General features: G+C 36.4%; 1 protein-coding gene across 5 annotated transcripts in view; it reads right to left on the bottom strand.

Annotated features, from left to right (window-relative positions):
* Positions 1–19,793, bottom strand: part of il1rapl1a (interleukin 1 receptor accessory protein-like 1a) — a 212,411-nt gene that overhangs the window by 94,896 nt on the left and 97,722 nt on the right. For all 5 annotated transcript variants that reach the window (XM_030125420.1, XM_030125418.1, XM_030125422.1 and 2 more), the window contains exons 4-5: positions 18,706–18,892; positions 14,183–14,336 (exon numbers count right to left, since the gene is read on the bottom strand). In XM_030125420.1, coding sequence (XP_029981280.1) covers positions 14,183–14,336; positions 18,706–18,892 — 341 coding nt within the window. The remainder of the gene's footprint in view (positions 1–14,182; positions 14,337–18,705; positions 18,893–19,793) is intronic.

The following is a 19,793-nucleotide window of genomic DNA, read 5'->3' as shown; positions in this document are numbered from 1 at the left end:
TGATGGTGTTTCCATGTTCACTACGGAGCCTCTGAACGTCCAAATGGGTCAAATCTGATGACCATGAAAAGATGACAAACTGCATTTTACCTCCATTATTTACATGTATTGATAGAATTAGTGGATCAACACGTATTAAACATTTTACATCAGAAGACAGTTTCGGTCGATGGTGGATGTTTGGGTCTTTATGGGTTAAACCAAGCCCAGGCGTCTTTCTCTGAACCGTAACTGCTTTTGCTGTCAAAATTTAACCGCAAAAATTGTTATTAATCTTCTCAAAATCCTCAAATCCAGATGACACTGAAAATGGAGTTGGTGGATCCTTTAGCAGAGCGATTTATGAATAACATATACATAATGCATTGTCATGTTGTTCAGGATTCACACATTTGCCACATTTAATTTATGTAAATTAACAATATGTGAATATTTTGTTGCAATAAAGTGACAAGGGGGTGGCATCAGATTCATAATAAAATGTTACAGTTACAGTTGAGTCACTTATGAATGTGATTTTCTGAGAGACGGTGTCACCCATTCCAGCCTCTGACCAGAATATTCTGTATGACTCACCTTCCAGTTGACTAAATCCACACGGTCCATTGTTATTTTGTCATTATTTTTGCAGTATTTTTCATATTGTAAAGTGGTTTTCTGTCTACTCAACTCCCTCTCTGTAAGTCCTGTTATAATAAATTCACTTGGCCCTGACTGTCTCCTAGATATTCAGATCGATGTTATAAGAATGAAATATTAGAATTTATCAGGAATCACATACACAAATATATATTTGATATATTTCCAGAGACAAATGTAGTTTTAAAAGAAAGACCAAAAACATTTCACCAGCGTTAACATTTCTGATGTAGTCACAGTTGAAGACTCTGCAGCTTTGAATCTCAGAAACTTCTGTGACATGCAAACATTTAGTTTCAGTTTGAAGAGTTTATTACCGTGAAACACTGAGGCATAGAGTTGTGTCATCTGCATATTGTAATATCTGTATATTCCCAAATAGTGGATAAGCAACTCATTCATGAAACACAGAATTTAACTGGAAAGCGAACATCTCACTGGCCTATAAAATAGGATGGAGTATATCTTCCAAATGTACAGAACCAGTCACAGAGAAACATTTATTGACCTACACTTCAAAAGACTTCAAAAGAGAGAATTATGATTTTAATTTAACTTCTGTGGTAGCACCAACCCTTGGGCCTAGATAGTGATAACAACCAGAGACTGAGGGTATGTGTGGGTGGAATGGTGTAGGTCAGGAAAGATTAATTGTGGGGGATGTAAATTTCATTCGTCACATGCAGATTGATGTCAATTTTAATTGAATTAAAACAATGTGAACCCTGGCCTGCTTAGACTCTAGGAGGACAGCTGGTGAATAGTGATGAAGTGAATTGGAGAACAGTTGAGAGTGGGAGGAGGGGCTGGAGGTTATGGGTGAGAAACAAAGACAGAGACAGAGAGATTAGTTAATGAAAACGAGTTGCTGACCTTAAACTAATGAGCCATTTTTGCTCCACCCTTTACTACTGATGTGACCATTTTATGAGTAACTCCACTACTGTGAATACATTAATAAGTACTGGTGACTGAAACAAAATTGGGGCTTTTCTTCAAGCCTGTTACTAGAATAAAAAGCTTCCATTATAGGAAAACCAGAGACACATAGTCTGATATTTTCTTTAACAGATTAGAAGGCATTGAAGTGAATCACAGACTATCAAAACCCAGGAACTGACTCTTGTAAGCATTTAGCTTTAGGCCATGAAGTTGTAGCTTATTTTAATACAAATAAGTATGAGTCATTTTCATAACATCTTTACAGAGCTTTTCTGTATTCTGTATTTTTCCCTAATCATAATGCTTAACCCTAACCCTGAGAGGTTCTATAATGCTGTTTATTTTTAACACATACAGTTGTTGTAACAGCATTATTCCATTCCAACAAAGTGGAAAATGAGATGTTAAAATATGAAAAATACCTAGAATGTTGATATAAAATATATTCATATCACACAGGCTATCTATGATTTACAGAAACGTACAAAGGCAAAATTGTACTGCATTCTCAACTTTTTTTTTTTTTTTTTTTTTTTAAATAAGCACTGTGGAGACTGTTTGGCCTCTGAGATATAGCCAGTGGCTGAACAGATAAAGGCAAGTTATGACAGCTGGTAGACTATACTGCACTTATCACAGATATAAAGTTCTTTATAGCGTGCACTGAGCCCACATTGGTGTGACTGATGTATAGCCTGTGTACACAGGTGTCTATATGTGTGTAGGAGGAGTCAGGAAAAGTCAACTGCTGGAGTAACACTTATCTCAGGTGTGATTTTATCATCCTTTCCCCAAGGACATGTGGCTGAGGCAGCGTTTAGCATGACCACGACGGACCAGCATGGCACGATGTATTCATGCAAGACTCAGGCATATACACTGAGAGATGGAGGTTTCAGTCAAGAGCAAACCCATCTCATTTCCTCACTCCACACCTCTTATCTCACCTCACTCGTTTCTCTTCTCCCTGCTCTCTAGGATAATATCACTGCTAATCGCTGCCTCTCCATCCATCTAGCCACCTTCAGCCTGATAAATCGAGCAGGAGAACAGACGGGGGAGGTGTGGATGTCACTGTTCTCTTTCCTTGTATCTCTGTTGGCTGCTTCTGCCTTCATGTTTTCCTGCGGCTCCAGCATCTACAGTGATTCCACCATCTGGCCAGGTAAAACAGTCTACTGCCAAAAATAAATAAATAAATAAACGGCACTAAGACATGCACACAGACAGTAACATTTTATATGGCTGTGAAGTGTTCATGCTTGTCAAGGTGACCCCATAGCAGAAGAAGTGGAAGCAACCTTTTACAGCGATGAAACGATGTCCTAGATCACCTCCCCGCACACATCACCTCCTCATTACACACAAACAGACAACATACTTTCTCCAACACCCACACACATGCATAGGATATCTACGCATTTATATACATTCTACTGATTTACATGAATTTCCTACAGATGCACTCCAACCACAACATCCCTAAAATGCCAGAAAATGGCAAAAAATGTCAATCAAGCTTTCAATTACCTCCTCAGCTGACATATTTGGTCCATAATATTCAATTTAATGTCATATATGAGTATGGAAAGTAGAAAATATTAACATTCATAAAGCTGGAAGCAGAACATGTTTATATTTCTCGTTAAAAAATTACTGAAACTGATCAATTAAATATAAAAAATAGCTGATAATCAATTTAATAGTTGACAACTGCAGCTGCTTATGAGCCTGCATTTAATCTCCAAGGGGATCCCAGTCTCCGCAAGTGACCGAGGAAAAAGATTTATATCCCCATAACATAATACATACCCAGATCATGCACACAGCATGCAGATCTAGCCCTGAGAGGCAAGGGCATATACTCGGATGGATGAATCCTAAAAGTAACGGCACCTGCTGAGGATGTGAAAACCAGACACAATATTTTCCAATACAATGTGTGAAATGTACAAGAGTTACTGTAAGGTATTCCTCCCCTCCCATCGCTTTCCTCTTGCCCTCTGCACCTCCAATTCACTGTGCCAAATGGTACATTTACATTGGCCATAACCTCAATCACCATGCTTGCAGGCTATGCTGAATGTGCAGACAGACATTTCTACAGTGAGCGGATGCAGACAGAGGTATAATGGGAGCAATAGATAGAAACCCACGCCCGAGGCATCCATCAAACCAAACGACTCCATTACAGTAAGTCCGACAGAGGCAAACGGTAATGTGCACTGTGATAAACACTAGGATAATAGTCTGTTTATAGTCCTGGACACACTGTTTCTGCTGGGAAACACTGGCAAGGAATACAGATAAGATACAGGAGGAACAACCTCTCTATCTTTTTCATTCTTTCTATCGCTTCTCTTCTCTCTCCTTCATTGTTATCAGTCACTTTCACTCCCTTGTTCTTCTTTATCCTTTTCTGGTATCCCTGTATAATTTTCCCCTCCCTACAGAATGCAAAGGGAGCAACATACATCAGCTGAACAGGGCTTTTATCTGACGTTACAGTATTGTTGCATTAACACACCAGTACTGGAATGAGACCTTGGAGAACCATTAAAATTGAGTAGAAATGATTCAGATGTTCAGTACTATTAAAAAAAAAACAACACACATTATACCTGACATTTATAGGTGTGAGTATGTGACTTTAACCCTTTAATGCATGAATTATGAGAACCTTAATCAAGATTTTTTTCCCTGACCGTTTTAATTCCTCCTTCAGCATGAAAAAAACAATGTGATTGAAAATTTTCTTATGAATCTATTTTTCATGGAGTTGCAAAAATGTCCACTCAGCTGGACACTATCCATTTAATTTTTGAAGCAAAGAAACGTATTTATTGATATATTGTGTAAAACTTATTTTTAAAAAAAACACACATTTTTAATCTGGCTAATCTGATGTTTTCTAACATTTTATCATACTCTAATACCAGTTATTACTCACTCACTCACTCACTCAAAAAAAAAAAAAAAAAATTGTTTAAAAAACAAACAAACCTGTTAATTATAGTCTAATAACAATAACAAGCCGTTGATTTACACTCTAACATGTTACTGCAGATCAGGTTTATCTAGAACAGCAAAGTTACAGTATTGGTATGAATTGTAGTGTTTGGGATGATGCATGAGCGTCCCCTGTGTTTGCTGATATGGAATTAAAACCACAAAACCCATGAATATATAAGAGAACAGCTGTAGAATAGCTGTTCACTGTACACTATGCATGAAAGGGTTAAGCAGAAACCTGCAAAAGCAAGAAACATATTGCGACTCATACAGCAATTGCATTTATCAATTAATCATAGGTGGATTGTGGTTTCAGCTGGGGAGTTGTTCTTATGTCTCTGATAGGAGAAAGAAGAGTAGACTAATCTGACTACGCTATGTATTCCTTAGAGAAACTGGGAAATATCAAATTTACTGCAGCAATAAATCAATTATAAGAGTACACGATGGGCACTCTATTTACAGATGAGGTTAACCCTGTAAAGCCTGAACCATTAAATCATTGAGAGAAAATTCCAGTTCTTTGAAACCCAGACCTTTATTGGTCCTTCTGAACAACCCACAATTTTTTTTCAAATATTAATTTCCATGTATGATTTTCATTTTTGTATCATATTTGGTACATCGGGTCTCAATGCTTAAATATTATTATTTTTGAACAAACAAAACATAATATAACGCAAACATTTCTAACAAATTGGTAATTCCTTTTCAAAATTGGCAAAGTTCTGCCTCCTGACAATCTTGTAGTGTCACTGGAAAGGCCTCTGGAGAATGAATTCCTCCCCCCTGGTGGATTATCCATGATTTGCATGTATCTAATTGTATATTTCATGTTTTTCAAGACAAAAAATATCACACTGATAAAGTAGAAGGCTTCAAAACTCATGTATCAAATATGACACTTTTGGTGTTAAAGGGTTAAGGGTAAGGTCTATGGAATAGGTGGGAAAAAAATGTTTTCATACACTGTTTGTGGTGTTTTTATTCACACTTCACACTGCACTGGCTATACCTCAATGTAACTACACACTAAGAATGAGATTTACATTTAAATGTAAGATGACATAAAGTGAGGGGAACATTAAATGAGAGGAAAGGGTCAGTGTTTCTTTCACATTTCTATTAACCTGAGGAGCATCAGTGTTTGATTAAGGGGCTCCAGAATCAGCTTGATCTAGGTGCGCCTGTGTTTATGCCCATAGTTAACCTCTATTACAAGTCTGACCTCGGTTCACATAGCTGCTCCTCTAGCTCTTATAATGGTGCCTGTTACATAGTGCGGCAGGGTCAGAACAGAAGACACACACATGCACCCGCAATCTGCAGCGAGGCAGGGTCAGAGAAAAGGCCGGTGTTATTGCGCTATATTTAAGATCAGTTAAACTTAATGACCTCCTTCATCCTCTTGGCCTATCAAATAAACTACAACATTAGCCCTCAGATCTCAGGCGTCCTTATTTGGTCTTTTATGCTTGCCGTACAGGCAATGTCGGTTTTTACAGGATGTGATAAAATGTGGATAATCTCACGCCCACTTGAGGGGATGATGATGTGTAGGTTTATTAAAGGAAATGAGCCTATGGTCTGGATGAGCTAACCTATTCTAGAGGGATACTACTGCTTTAAAGAACAGGGAACTGGTAATAATAATACGGCAAAATACCCCGGTAATAAAGTACAAGCCACATTTTTAGAGCTAAAGCTGCATATTTATTGCTGCATCTTGGTTCCACAAATGATTTTCTTTGGGTTGGAAGTTTTCAAATAAAGATGGGACACTGGGTCAATCACTCTCACAGTTTTCTTGGGAATAGAGAACATCATCTTCTCACTGGAAATGTGCTTTATGTAAATTATTTTATCTGCTGTGAGGAGAAAAACAAACATAGGATCCTCACATCAACCTACTCCGCTAAAGAAATATAGCATCACTCTGTGGGTGTTGAATACAATTACCTTTTCTATTCTGATGAGTTGATGTTTCATTATGAGAAACATGCATCTAGGTATCAGACTGTATGAAGGTACGCACATGTTCAGTTCTATATTTGGAAGAACATACAATGGAATTGTTGTATGTGTGTACATGCATAACACAATAGGATATGAAAAAATACATGTGATTTATTTAGAGACGAAAAAAACAACAACCCAGAAACATATGCAAAGTGAAATGAAATAAGAACATGTAAGCTTTAGAGTTGATGTAGCCACTATTACATTTGTATTGTTCTAGTATCTATTGTTCAGCCAGTTCTTTTTTATTTATAACTCACAGTACAAACAGACAGTCCGCTGAGCTCATGTGCAGAAAAAAATGAAGAAAGCAGTTCAATATTCGCATCATTTATTTCAGCTGTGTTTTGTCTCCTTCTGTTTTCCTTTCTTTCTGTCCCTGTATATGTTTTCTGTTGATTTCCTCTTTCTCCCCTCCCTGCTATTTGTATCATTAATGTGAACTATATATATTTATAACCCACTGTGTTTTATAACCTAAGTGTTTACGGCCCCTGCCACAGTAGTGCACCAGGAGTCACACAGACAGGATAACAAGCACACAAGAACACAGCCAGTGTATATACAACACATGACCAACACTGGATTTTACAAACATCCACACTGAACAACACACTATCACACACATTTTTTCATTATATTTTGAGAAATACAACCACAATTTTATACTGAAATAAGGTAATTTAAATGACAAACAGCACACATTTTCTCCTTGTTTGACTTTAAAACTCTGTTAAGAAACTATATAACTGAAAAGTGTAATTGCTATTCTTGGCTGAACTTTGCTTTGTGTGCCTTTCCTTCTGTTTACTTGTCCTTGCTTTTACCTGTTGTTTTCATCTGTATTACATTCTGCATGTGTTCGTCATATTTAAGTCTTGAGTTATGTGTGGACTGTTGTGCTTTCTTGGCCAGGTCTGTCTAAAAAGATTTGTATTCTCAAAGGAATTCCTGTTTAAATAAAGGTTAAATACATCAAATTTTAGTGGTTACTATACATTTATATGTTGCGTAGTTACTTAGCGCCAGTAACCGTGCAGTAACAGAGCACTGTTTGTCGCATTGTGTGTTTCTAGAAATGAACTGATGCAGAAATTTAGGTCTATGTTTAAGTGTGTTTAGGTGTATGTTGTGAGCAAAGAAAAACTTTATGTATGTGTTCACATACTTGGCCAATAAAGCTGATTCTGATTCTGAAATGTGTAAAAATAGTTAAACAATATTGAAGTTAGTTTCTTTAATCCCGTGGTTCCCAAACTTTTTTTGCTTGTGACCCCATTTTAACATCACAAATTTCTGGCGACCTCGGACATTCAAAACAGAATTTCTTTTTGCTAAAATTTATTAGTTTTTGATCATGTAATGTAAAAATTATTAGATCACCCTTGTTTTCTTCAATTTCTTGTTCAGTTTAATGCCTGGTACAACTAAAGGTACATTTGTTTAGACACATATAATGATAACAACAAAAATAGCTCATAAGAGTTTAATTTCAGAGCTGATATCTAGCCATTTTCTATGGTTTTCTTGATAATAACCAAAATCACTTCAGTTCTTACACCAACAGCTACGGCATTGTACTGCCAAAAACAGTGCTATTAGGCATTCCATGTTTTCTTTTCTGTCTGTTTTAGTCACATGATACACACAGGAGTTAGTACTTGATTGCATAACTATTGTTTTTGATGACTGTTGATGGTCTAATAATTTTTTCCGCAACTGTAGCTTGCTATACTATGTTGCAAATAAACATTAATTTTCGACGACATTTAGGCCATATAATGTATATAATGCACCTTTTTGTTGTCTGCTTCTCAGTTTCTCTTGGAGCTGTGTTTGCAGGGCCAAGCAGGCTCTGTTCGGTCCAGTTTTCTGACTGCGACTGTGTCCGGGCAGGTTGAAGCGTTGCAACGCACACGGTCACATGATCAGGTCAATGAAAACATGCCCTCCCAGATAATATATCCTGCATCTTATTTGAACTTGATTTTTATTAGGAAAAATGTGTGGTGTTTTAATTATCACTCAAAAGTCGGTGGGGAGAGAAGTGTAGAAACAGTTGTTGATGCACATATTGTATATTTTATTCTGTATAAATTGTGATTAACAGTCAAATTGTACAATACTACCAACATTCAACGTCTGGATTAAAGACCTTATGAACTGACACTAGAGAAAATATGATATACCACAAGAGGCAATGCAGCCAAATTCTATGCAATGTGGCAGCCTGTCTTATTATAAATTAACCCTTTCATGCATAGTGGACAGTCATTCTACAGCTGTTCTCTTATACAGGGCGGGGAAGCAAAATTTACAATGAACATTTAGTTGTTTTTTCTCAGCAGGCACTACGTCAATTGTTTTGAAACCAAACATATATTGATGTCATAATCATACCTAACACTATTATCCATACCTTTTCAGAAACTTTTGCTCATATGAGTAATCAGGAAAGCAAACGTCAAAGAGTGTGTGATTTGCTGAATGCACTCGTCACACCAAAGGAGATTTCAAAAATAGTTGGAGTGTCCATAAAGACTGTTTATAATGTAAAGAAGAGAATGACTATGAGCAAAACTATTACGAGAAAGTCTGGAAGTGGAGGAAGCAACAAAAAACGTACCAAAGCTTTTATTAAAGCTCTCAAATCCAAAATCCTAAAGGATCCAACCAAATCCATGAGAAAAATGGCAATTGAACTTGAGGTAGACAACAAGACTGTTAGAAATGCAGTAAAATATGATTTGAAGTTAAAATCTTACACAAGAACACCAAAACACTTGTTGACAACAGCAACAAATCCAACTTTAGCAATTTTTGGGAATCATGTTTATGGCCGCCTTCTAGCCCAGATCTAAACCCTCTGGATTCTGCTGTTTGGGGCGTTTTAGAACATGCTACCAACAGAACATCACACAGCAATGTCGACTTTCTTAAAGATACTATTAAAGAAGAATGGGAGAAGTTGTCATCCGAATATTCGAGGAACACTTGCGCAAGTTTCACGAAGCGTGTGAAGGCAGTTACTGAGAAAGAAGGAGGACACATAGAATAAAAACATTTTCTATTATGTAAATTTTCTTGTGGCAAATAAATTCTCATGACTTTGGTCATACACTGTCTTTCAATCCCTGCCTCAAAATATTGTAAATTTTGCTTCCCCCCCCGTATATTGAACCTTTAAAAAACATTTTTTTATCAGTAATTTTTACTTTTTTTTTTTTTTTTTTTTTTTTTTTTTTATCAATTACTAGAAATTTCAGGCAACCCCATTTGAATTCCAGGCTGAAAAACACTGCATTAACCCTTAAAAACCTGAACAGTCACCAGTAACCAAAAGCATCTGCTGATCTAAAATGTTTAATAACTTCGGTTTAATCCACTAATCTTATCAATACATATAAATAATTCAGGTAAAATACAATTTCTCAGCTTTACATCAACATTAGACATGACCCATTTGGATGTGTAGAGGCTCTGTAGTGAACGTGGAAACACTATCAGTAGATGTAGACACTTGTTTAAGGTTCAGTTAATGATATGTTTTGTTGAAAAAGTCTTTTTCTTTACTTTTCTCTGTTCTAATATAATAACCATTGAATTTACTCTGAACTTTTCGGAACATCTACAGAGTTAATGAATTAAATACTTGAAAAGAGCTGATTTTTGATTAAAGATGTAAAATGCAGAGAATAATATTTTGATAAATGGTGACAAATCACTTAGAAAATGTTAAATGTAGAGACAATTCATTTGGAAGTGATTGATTGTTTCTACAATCTTTAAATGACATTTTAGCTTCAGGAGAAACACAAGTTGTATTCATCTTGTCTGTTAAGTGGAGGGAGAAAATTGCCTGATTAGATATAAAAAAAAAAAAAGGTCTGGGGATTTGGGAGATATTGTATGTTTTATAGTTAAAGTGAACTGGGGCACTGCATTACTTAATAGATCTACTGAACTCACATGTAGCAGAATATTGGTATGTGTCTCATCTAAGTTCATCAATATCCCATTTAATGAACTCCGCATCCTTTTTGTCTCATATTCACTGAGCTCCACCAGGGACAAAATGCTCACCACCAATTGCCGGAACAACCAATCTGGAAACCTCACTTCCAGAATCCCATTTTAGCCCCCTCCAATAATACACCATTCTGTGGAGGAGGTAGGTACACTGTGTCATCCTGTTTGATCTTGGTAAGAGATAGCAAATAGTTTATCACGCTCATATCACATAAGACCAATGGTCAATGACACAAATAAACACCATACGAGATACTAATCAAACACCAGCTCTGAGTGTGTGTGTGTGTGTGTGTTCACCTACGCTGTAACACACACAGACAATACACACTTCATAAACAGTGCACAGTATATGGTTATAAACTTTGGGGAATGTTGTCTGGTGGTCCCGAAACCTTGTACAAGACAATCCAGGCTCTTTTCATGGGTCGTTCCACGTTGGTGGAACGATCTACCAAGCACTACCAGAACAGAGACGTCCCTACCTATCTTCAAGAAGCTCCTGAAGACCCAGCTTTTCCAAGAGCACCTCCTGTCCTAGCACTTTCAAACATTCCATTTTAAATATATTATTATGGTTATTCTGTTGTTTTTCTTGGTATTTTTATTTCACTGTTTTAATTGTACAGCTGTTTTTATGTCTTCTTTATCTATTCTTGTATTTTTAGTCTATAATTTTTGTTTTTTAATCTTCCGTACGACACTGTTTTTCATTTACAGCTGCTTTATGTCTTTAATTTATTCTTGTATTTTATTTTATTTTATTTTTTATTATTTATTTATTTATTAAATTTTTGATTTTCCCCTGTAAGTCGCTTTGGAAAAAAGTGTCTGCCAAATGCAAAAATATAAATGTAAATGTATAAAACACATAAAAATCAAAAGCAGCTTAAGCAAATATAGTATTTTTTTCTTTTTTTTTCCATTTAGATACAAAACACACACACATCCAAAACACAATACATTTTCTGATGTGGATTTTCATAGCTTTTTTTTTTTTTTGCTTATAATTAACATTTAATTATAACAAATAGGAGGTAAATTACTGTTCATTGTGTTAATTGTAGCATCATTTTTGCAAATACAAACCCAAACAAGGATTTTGATACAAGGTGGCACCGAATGTCTATGCACTGAAAGGGAGTGGACGGGACTATCAAGACTGTGTCGAGCAAAGAAAAAAAAAAATCTGAATTTGACCTTTTCATCTCCCTTAATCAGAGCAGTTGACCTTGTAGGACACCCCAGCTAAGAGCACTCAATCCTGGAGTCCACTCACCGAGAGAAAGACCAAATGAACGCATTTATTTATCATGTGCTCCGCTGTGCAAGGCAGTGAGAGAGAGATGGATAGAAACAGAGGGAGCAGAGTAAGAGTACTGTAAATCTTCTGACCTTGGTCCTGGCTCTTTAACTCTCTGTGTGAAGGGGTTTAGCCTATAGCCTTAAATATTTCAACACCGCTTGGTTGGTTGGAAAGTGCTGAGCTGGAGGAAGGGAAGGAGTCCAAACCACAGCGTTCTACTTCCCCCCACCAATTAACACAGCAGCAGGACACCGTTGCAGAACTCTGTGCTGGGGTGTTTGTTTTAGCTGTGTTAATGTGTGTTATCATCTGTGCCTTTTCTTTAAGTGTACGAGTAGGTAAAAATGGATTTGGAGGGGAGAAATATTTTAAGAAAAAGATAAAAAATCCACATCATTTAGTTTAAAATCTCTTTTGACTTTAAAATCATATATTTCAGTGATTTAGAAGAACTCAAGTGTGCAAAGAGAGAAAAAGGTTTATTGAGATTACTCCTAGTAGCAAGTAAGGAGATGGCTGAAAAGAGACATACCGACTATAAATGACTGGATTAATGTTGTTTACAGTATATATGTTATGGAGAGAATCACATTTAAACTGAGATGTAAAATAGATATCTTCGCTGAAAATTGGTTAAAGTGGCTCACTTATGTTTCAACTGTAAGGTCTGATTTTGCATAATAACGTGCCCCTACGGAGGCTAATCCTCAAACTTTACCGTAAGAAGAAAATTAACACCTTCATGCACTGTCCACTCCAGTGGACAGTTATTCTCCAGCTGTTCTCTTGTATATTAATAGGTTTTGTTGTTTTAGTTTCATATCAGCCAACACAGTGGATGCTTATGTACCATCCCATACACTGTAATTCAGATCATTACTGTAACTTTACTGTTATTGATAAACCTGATCTGCAGTAACATGTTTGAGTGTAAATCAATTATTTGTTAGACAAGAAGGTTTTTTTTTTGCATATTATCTCCATGAAGTGAGTAATTACTAGCATTAGAATATATTAAAATGTGAGAAGACATCAGATTAGTAGCATTAAAAATGTTTTTATTTCATTATTTTCATATCACTTTCTGATATTGGGTTTTAAACACGTTTCTTTACTTCAAAAATTAAATGCATGGATATTTTTGTAACTCCATAGAAAAAAAAAACTCGATCGCATTGTTTTTTTCATGGCTAAACACTGAAGAAAAAAATCTTGACTAAGGTTCTCATAATTCGTGCATGAAAGGGTTAATATGGGTATATAAGCATATTGATGTACATGTGGACTAAATGCTACGCAAATATTGGACTCTCCTCCTGCTGTTTGCTCTTTTATTATATGTATTTGTCTTATGTTTTTCTTAAAAACAATAAAAAAGTAAAAAAACAAAACAAAAAAAACCACATCATGTCAATGTTAAATATGTAAGATTAAAGTGGTATATTTACAAAAAAAAAAAAAAAAAAACTTGTAAGAAAAAAATCATAATCTCCAAGATTATTATGTAAATTATGAATCTGAATGAACTCAAATTTCAGGAAAACAAATTAATCTGACACTCATCACACCAGGAACTCCCGTCCAGCATATCTCTGGCTTTTTTTCACCCTCTAAGACGTAACCAGATGCCGGCAGCAAAATACATCTACCGATTTAAAATATTTAATAACTTCTGAACCACTAATCCTATTAATACATGCAAATAATTCAGGTAAAATGCAGTTACTCAGCTTTTCATCGTTATCATATTTGACCCATATGGATGTTCAGAGGCTCCATAGTGAACGTGGAAACACCCCCCATCTTCTACAACATTGATCCACCAGTAAAATCCATGTAATTTGATAAATGACAGTGGTTGTAGATGTTTTTATATTCAGTTAATGCTATATTTTGCTGAAAACATCAGTTTTTCTTCAGTTTTCCCTGTTTTTATATAGTAACCTTTGAATACGCTTTGAGATTTTATGAACATTTACATGATCAGTGAATAAAAATATGGGAAAATACCTGATTTTCCCTTAAACAAAATGCAGAAGACGATATTAAAACAAATAGCAATAAATCACTTAGGATAATTTGGGCGATGCCACATAAATAATTCTCATTTTTTAACCCTAAACAGCCCAAATGCATCTTTGTACACTCTAATTCTTTCCACTGAAACAACTCACCATTGCATTTATAAAGCAGACAGGTTCATTTTCATCACATTTGATTCTATTTGAGACTTACCCGTGACTATCAGTTTTGTTGTCCTTCTGACCAAGAAGCCACCAAACTGGACTTCGCAGGTGTAATTTCCAATGTCACCTTCTGTCACCTCCTCAAAAGTCAGATTACTTCCCTTCTGGATGATGCTGGGTCTCCATTGCAATGGACGGCACTCCTGCACATTACAGCAACACACACAGCATAAATGAAAACATCTGTATGGAGTTGAATGCAAATACAGGCAACAGATGCATGGAAAACTACTGTGTAATGCACAGAGCCATGAAATATAGAAGTAAAATTGTGTTATTACCCTTATTTGACATAAAAGCTCTTCCTCTATGTATCAGTTGTCAATCATACACTTCTGTGAGATATGTTTTTATGATGATGTTACTCCTCCTGACATCTTTGCACTTTTCTACACATCTAAAATGTCTTTGATGCCATAGTAGTTTTCAACAAGGTTTTAAACAAAGACTTCTGCAGTGCACCTCAATTTATTTATGTGCACACGTTGAAGTTGAACACATGCATAATTGATTGATTGACTGATTGAAGTATTTACAGTTGCAGAAAAATTATTAGACCACCCCTTGTTTTCTTCAATTTCTTGTTCATTTTAATGCCTGGTACAATTAAAGGTACCTTTGTTTGGACAAATATAATGATAACAACAAAAATAGCTTATAATAGTTTAATTTCAGTGCTGATATCTAGCCATTTTTCATGGTTTTCTTGATAATAACCAAAATCACTTCAGTTCTTACTGTACATCAATAGCTATGGCATTGTACTGCCAAAAACAGTGCTTTTAGGAATTCCATGTTTTCTTTTCTGTCTGTTTTAGTCACATGATACACACAGGAATTAGTACTTAATTGCATAACCATTCGTTTTGATGACTTTTGATGGTCTAATAATTTTTTTCCGTGACTAAATTTTGAATATGAATGTCAATAAATAAATAAATACATACATACATACATACATAGATAAATAGACAAAACATTTAAACATAAGACATAAAATACACATTCAACATGGAGTGAGAAGAGGTATAACTTATAAACTCCCACCCCTTCTCCTTAAATAATTAATAACAATAATAATGAGCTTCCTAGTCTAAACATATCTATACTCTAATGCTTGATACTTGTTGTTAAATAATTTTGTTTCTGACTTTATATTATTTTGAAGAGATATAAATATACTTTACATATACTCATAATACAATAACACATATGCACATACATATATGTACACAGACACATATACATACACATGCATATACACATACAAACATACTTATTCATCTTTATAACACCCAGTGGTACCCAACACCTCCCTCATCCCTGTACCTCTGAAAGATTGTGTCTTTGTACCTCATTACCTCCGCCAAGGAGGTTATGTTTTTGCCAAGGTTGGTTTGTTTGTTTGTCTGTTTGTTTGTTTGTCTGTCCGTTAGTGTGCAACATAACTCAAAAAGTTATGGACAGATTTTGATGAAATTTTCAGGGTTTGTTGGAAATGGGATAAGGAAGAAATGATTAAATTTTGGTGGTGATCGGGGGTGGGGGGGCCCACGGAGGGGCCCATTTCCAACAAACCCTGAAAATTTCATCAAAATCTGTCCATAACTTTTTGAGTTATGTTGCACACTAACGGACAGACAAACAAACAAACAGACAAACAAACAAACAAACCCTGGCAAAAACATAACCTCCTTGGCGTGGGGGGGGCCCACAGGGGGGGCCACTGATCAGCCTTGGCGGAGGTCTGCGCTCTCCGAGTGCTTCTAGTTTTAAATTGTTTCATGCTTGGACATTCCTTTAACTCTATACTGAATCTGTTCAACAGTCTCACCCCGCTGACTGAAACACAAAGTCTATTCCTAGTCGTACATATTACATGAACATTAAAGTTAATTTTCCTCCTTAAATTATAACCTCCTCATGAATACTGAATCATTGCTGTGTATTTGTTGGTAATAGATTATTTTTAGCTTTGTACATTATTTGAGCTGTTTGATAGTCCAAGATGTCTGTAAATTTTTGTAATTTTAGTAATTTTGACTGTAATAATAAGGATAATAATATGGGTGTTTTTTGTGTTTTTGTTTTAATTTTTGTCCCTGTCATCATTTCAACTATCATTCTGCTCCTTAAATATTTGTTTTATTTGTGACATAGCACACAAAATCCTTTCATTTTAGATAGTTACTATTACTTGTGTATCACTCATTCATTAAAAGTTGGTTGCATACCTTCACACACAAGAAAGTAAAAAAAAAAAAAAAGCATATATTAAAAAACAAACACTGAGTACAGTAGTCATTAAAGTGTATAATGTCACTGAGCATTAAGAAAGTGAACTCAATTAGATAAAAATGTCTCATTGTAAAATGATAAGGCTTCCTAGTTATCTGATTAAGGTTTATTGCACTGAACTGAATATTCTCCTTTCAATAATCCAGTAATGTCACAGAGGACAGGCAATGTTATTTATAGTGGTCTCTGCTGGTATAATAAGTGTATCTGTGCTGTGTTTATATTTGTGTGTTTGCGTGTGCGGGCACAAGACGTAACTCCATGACACAATCCTCTTCCCAGCCCCATGATACTCAGGCAGGGGCAACGATGGCTCGGCGGATTCTATTCTACCATTGCTCCCGGCAACCTTCGAATTCAATCACTGTGGCTCCGCAGTGGTCCAAATAACTCTGGGTTCCAGCACTCCCAGTCATTACCTAGACCATAATTGAATTCTGGAAAAACCTAGAGGTCAGGCCCGGCCAGCTAATCTACTGCTGATCTGCCTGTGATTAGTCTGGCCTGAGCCCTACTCTGGGATGCACTTTGTTGACTGCGGGCCGTGCATGACCTGGGAAAGGCAAGAATCCAGGTGCGAGAAGAGAAGGTGCTCGCTGAATAAAGATCGGGGACAAGGTGCATTTGGAGGACATCCACTCATTCCGCAGGGTAGAGAGTGACATGGCACAATTTTCTCCTCATACAAGTTTTGCGTTCATTATGAAAGCCATCTCTGTGCTTGCCCTCTGCTCAGTCCTTGCTTTCTTTTGACTGCTGTTACCATTGTGTGGGACGCTGCAAACAAAACTTACTGTATGTAATTCGTTTGCATTTTCATACATAATCTGACTAAGTGATCTGGAACCACATTTCCAACAAGGCTCTTAAACATAAACAGGCAAGAAATTAGATGAAAACAAACCAATGAACCAGTGAAAAACATTTCTCAGTTGTATAATCACAGAGACAGACACCCACCTCATTATTTTTCTGTAACACATAATAAATAACAATATTCAAGCCAAAAAAAACAATCAATGATCCTCAAAACAAATATAGAAAATTATCCAAAACTGTACTTTGGGTATGGTACATACAGTTGTGCTCACACGACCAGAATTTGTGATTCTTTGGCCATTTTTCAGAGCATATGAATGATGATACAAAAACTTTTCGCTCATGGCTAGTGGTTGGGTTAAGCCATTTATTATCAAACAAATATGTTTGGTCTTTTTAAATCATACTGACAACAGAAACTATCCAAATGACCCTGATCTAAAGTTTCCATACCCTAGTTCTTAATCCTCTGTATTGGCCCCTTTAACATCAATGACAGCTGAAGTCTTTTGCAGTAGTTGTGGATGAGGCACTTTAGTTTCTCAGATGGTAAAGCTGCCCATTCTTCTTGGCAAAACACCTTCCACCATCACCGTCTGCCACCTTTAAAATTTTGGATTTCCTTGCATGAACTGCATGTTTGAGACCTCCCCAAAGTGGCTCAATGATATTGAGGTCAGGAGACTGACATGGCCACTCCTTCACCTTCACTTTTTTTCTGCTGTAGCCAATGACAGGTTGACTTGGCTTTGTGTTTTGGGACATTGTCATGTCATTTTTCGCTGATCAACATAATTATTGTACAAGACAAACCAGTGAAACACGGTGTGCTCTGCCTTTAGGCAGAACAAATCAGTTACAGCAAACTGTTTTTTATCGGGCCATGGTTGCATGGAATGGATTGCCAGGGTTTTTGTGGTTGGAAAGTAATAGAAAATGTTTTCAAAAGAAATTAAAACTTTTTTTGTTTACATAGCAGGCATGAAATGGAAAGAGTATTAATAATATTGAAAGATGTCTTATGATTTGTATCAGACAGCTATTGGTTGGTGAAGGAGTACAAATGTATAGTACTTATTTTGTTTGTTTATTCATTTTAATTGCACTGGGCTGTTGTATATGTCCCGTTTTTGTGTGTGTGTGTGTGTGTGTGTGTGTGTGTGTGTGTGTGTGTGTGTGGGTGGGCATGAATGGTGCAAGATTAATGTAAAATAATTGAAATTGTAATGTAATGTAGAGGAGACCCCAGGAAGAATAGCAACTGATGATTCAGTTGCTAATGGGGATCTTAATAAATGAAATGAAATGAAAAATGGAACATCCAAGACCGTCCCCTGCACATTCAGTCAGGGTATGTAAACTTATGAGCACAACTGTATGATAATGCATGCTCACCTTGTACCAGGTGATTTCCAGCTTTTTTCCAGGTTCAACATAGTCCTCTATGTTAGGACAGGTGATGTTTTTACTCTTGCTGAGTTCAGCTTTCTCACTTCGTCTCATGTTAGAGTTGTAGCACAGGTTTGTGTCATTTTCTGCCACAGTGAGAGACATGGACACCTTCATACAGTAAGTGGAGTTCCTGTGGGTGGACAAGAGCAGACAGATTCATGTTTACTTGTCTGATATTGGGGGTTCAGTGAGAATATATCAGCGTCTTTAAGTACCTAAACATAAGTCAGTGGAAAATAGTGGAAAACCAGAGAGTGAATTCATCCACAGTTATACTTATATGTGCATGCTCACACAAACATCATATTTACACTCTTTGATCCCTTGTTAGTCCCACCTCCCCTCAGACTCCCTCCCGTTTTACCAGGTTTGCAGGGTTAGCAATAATGACATATTCAGCAGCTTTACTGAGTCAATGACTCACGCTCACGACCACTATTGGATTTATGGGGGGAGTCAGCTGGGTCTACGAATGCTAATCAGAGAAGAGACAAACGGAAGAAAAAGCTGCTTGGTCATCACAACAAGCTAGTCCCCATTGCCCCCCTCCCCACCCTTATTTCCCAGAAACCACTGCTAGTGAAGTGTTGAGCAGTAATGAAGGATGTATCCCCTTTTCCCTCATGTTAATGTCAGTGTAATCATCATCATTCTAAAGCCCATCCCCGCTGACATTATGCCACTCCACTGCACCCACCAAAGAAGAGACTGGGACACTGTGATACATATGTTAAATGACAAACAGCAGGTTTTTTTTTTGGTTTTTTAAATTTATACATAATTTAAAACATATAGCTGCTCCTTAGTAGCCAGCCTATATTCTTCTGGGAAGGGCTGCTACAGTTAATCTTGGTGCATGATACAGCAGCACCAATATTTGTTGGCATTGCGGGGTTACTGTATTAATCTTGACAAAAGGATTGTAATGTTCTAAAACAATAATAAAAGAACATCATTGTCATATGTTGTGGTGTTGTTGTTGTTGTCTCTTAGCTATCTTAACTCTCTCTTTTTAATTAATGTGCTTCAAT

This window comes from Sphaeramia orbicularis, chromosome 21 (assembly GCF_902148855.1).
Source record: "Sphaeramia orbicularis chromosome 21, fSphaOr1.1, whole genome shotgun sequence".
NCBI lineage: Eukaryota > Metazoa > Chordata > Actinopteri > Kurtiformes > Apogonidae > Sphaeramia > Sphaeramia orbicularis.
The sequence above is the reverse complement of the archived record's forward strand: the minus strand, read 5'-3'. Positions and strand labels throughout refer to the sequence as shown.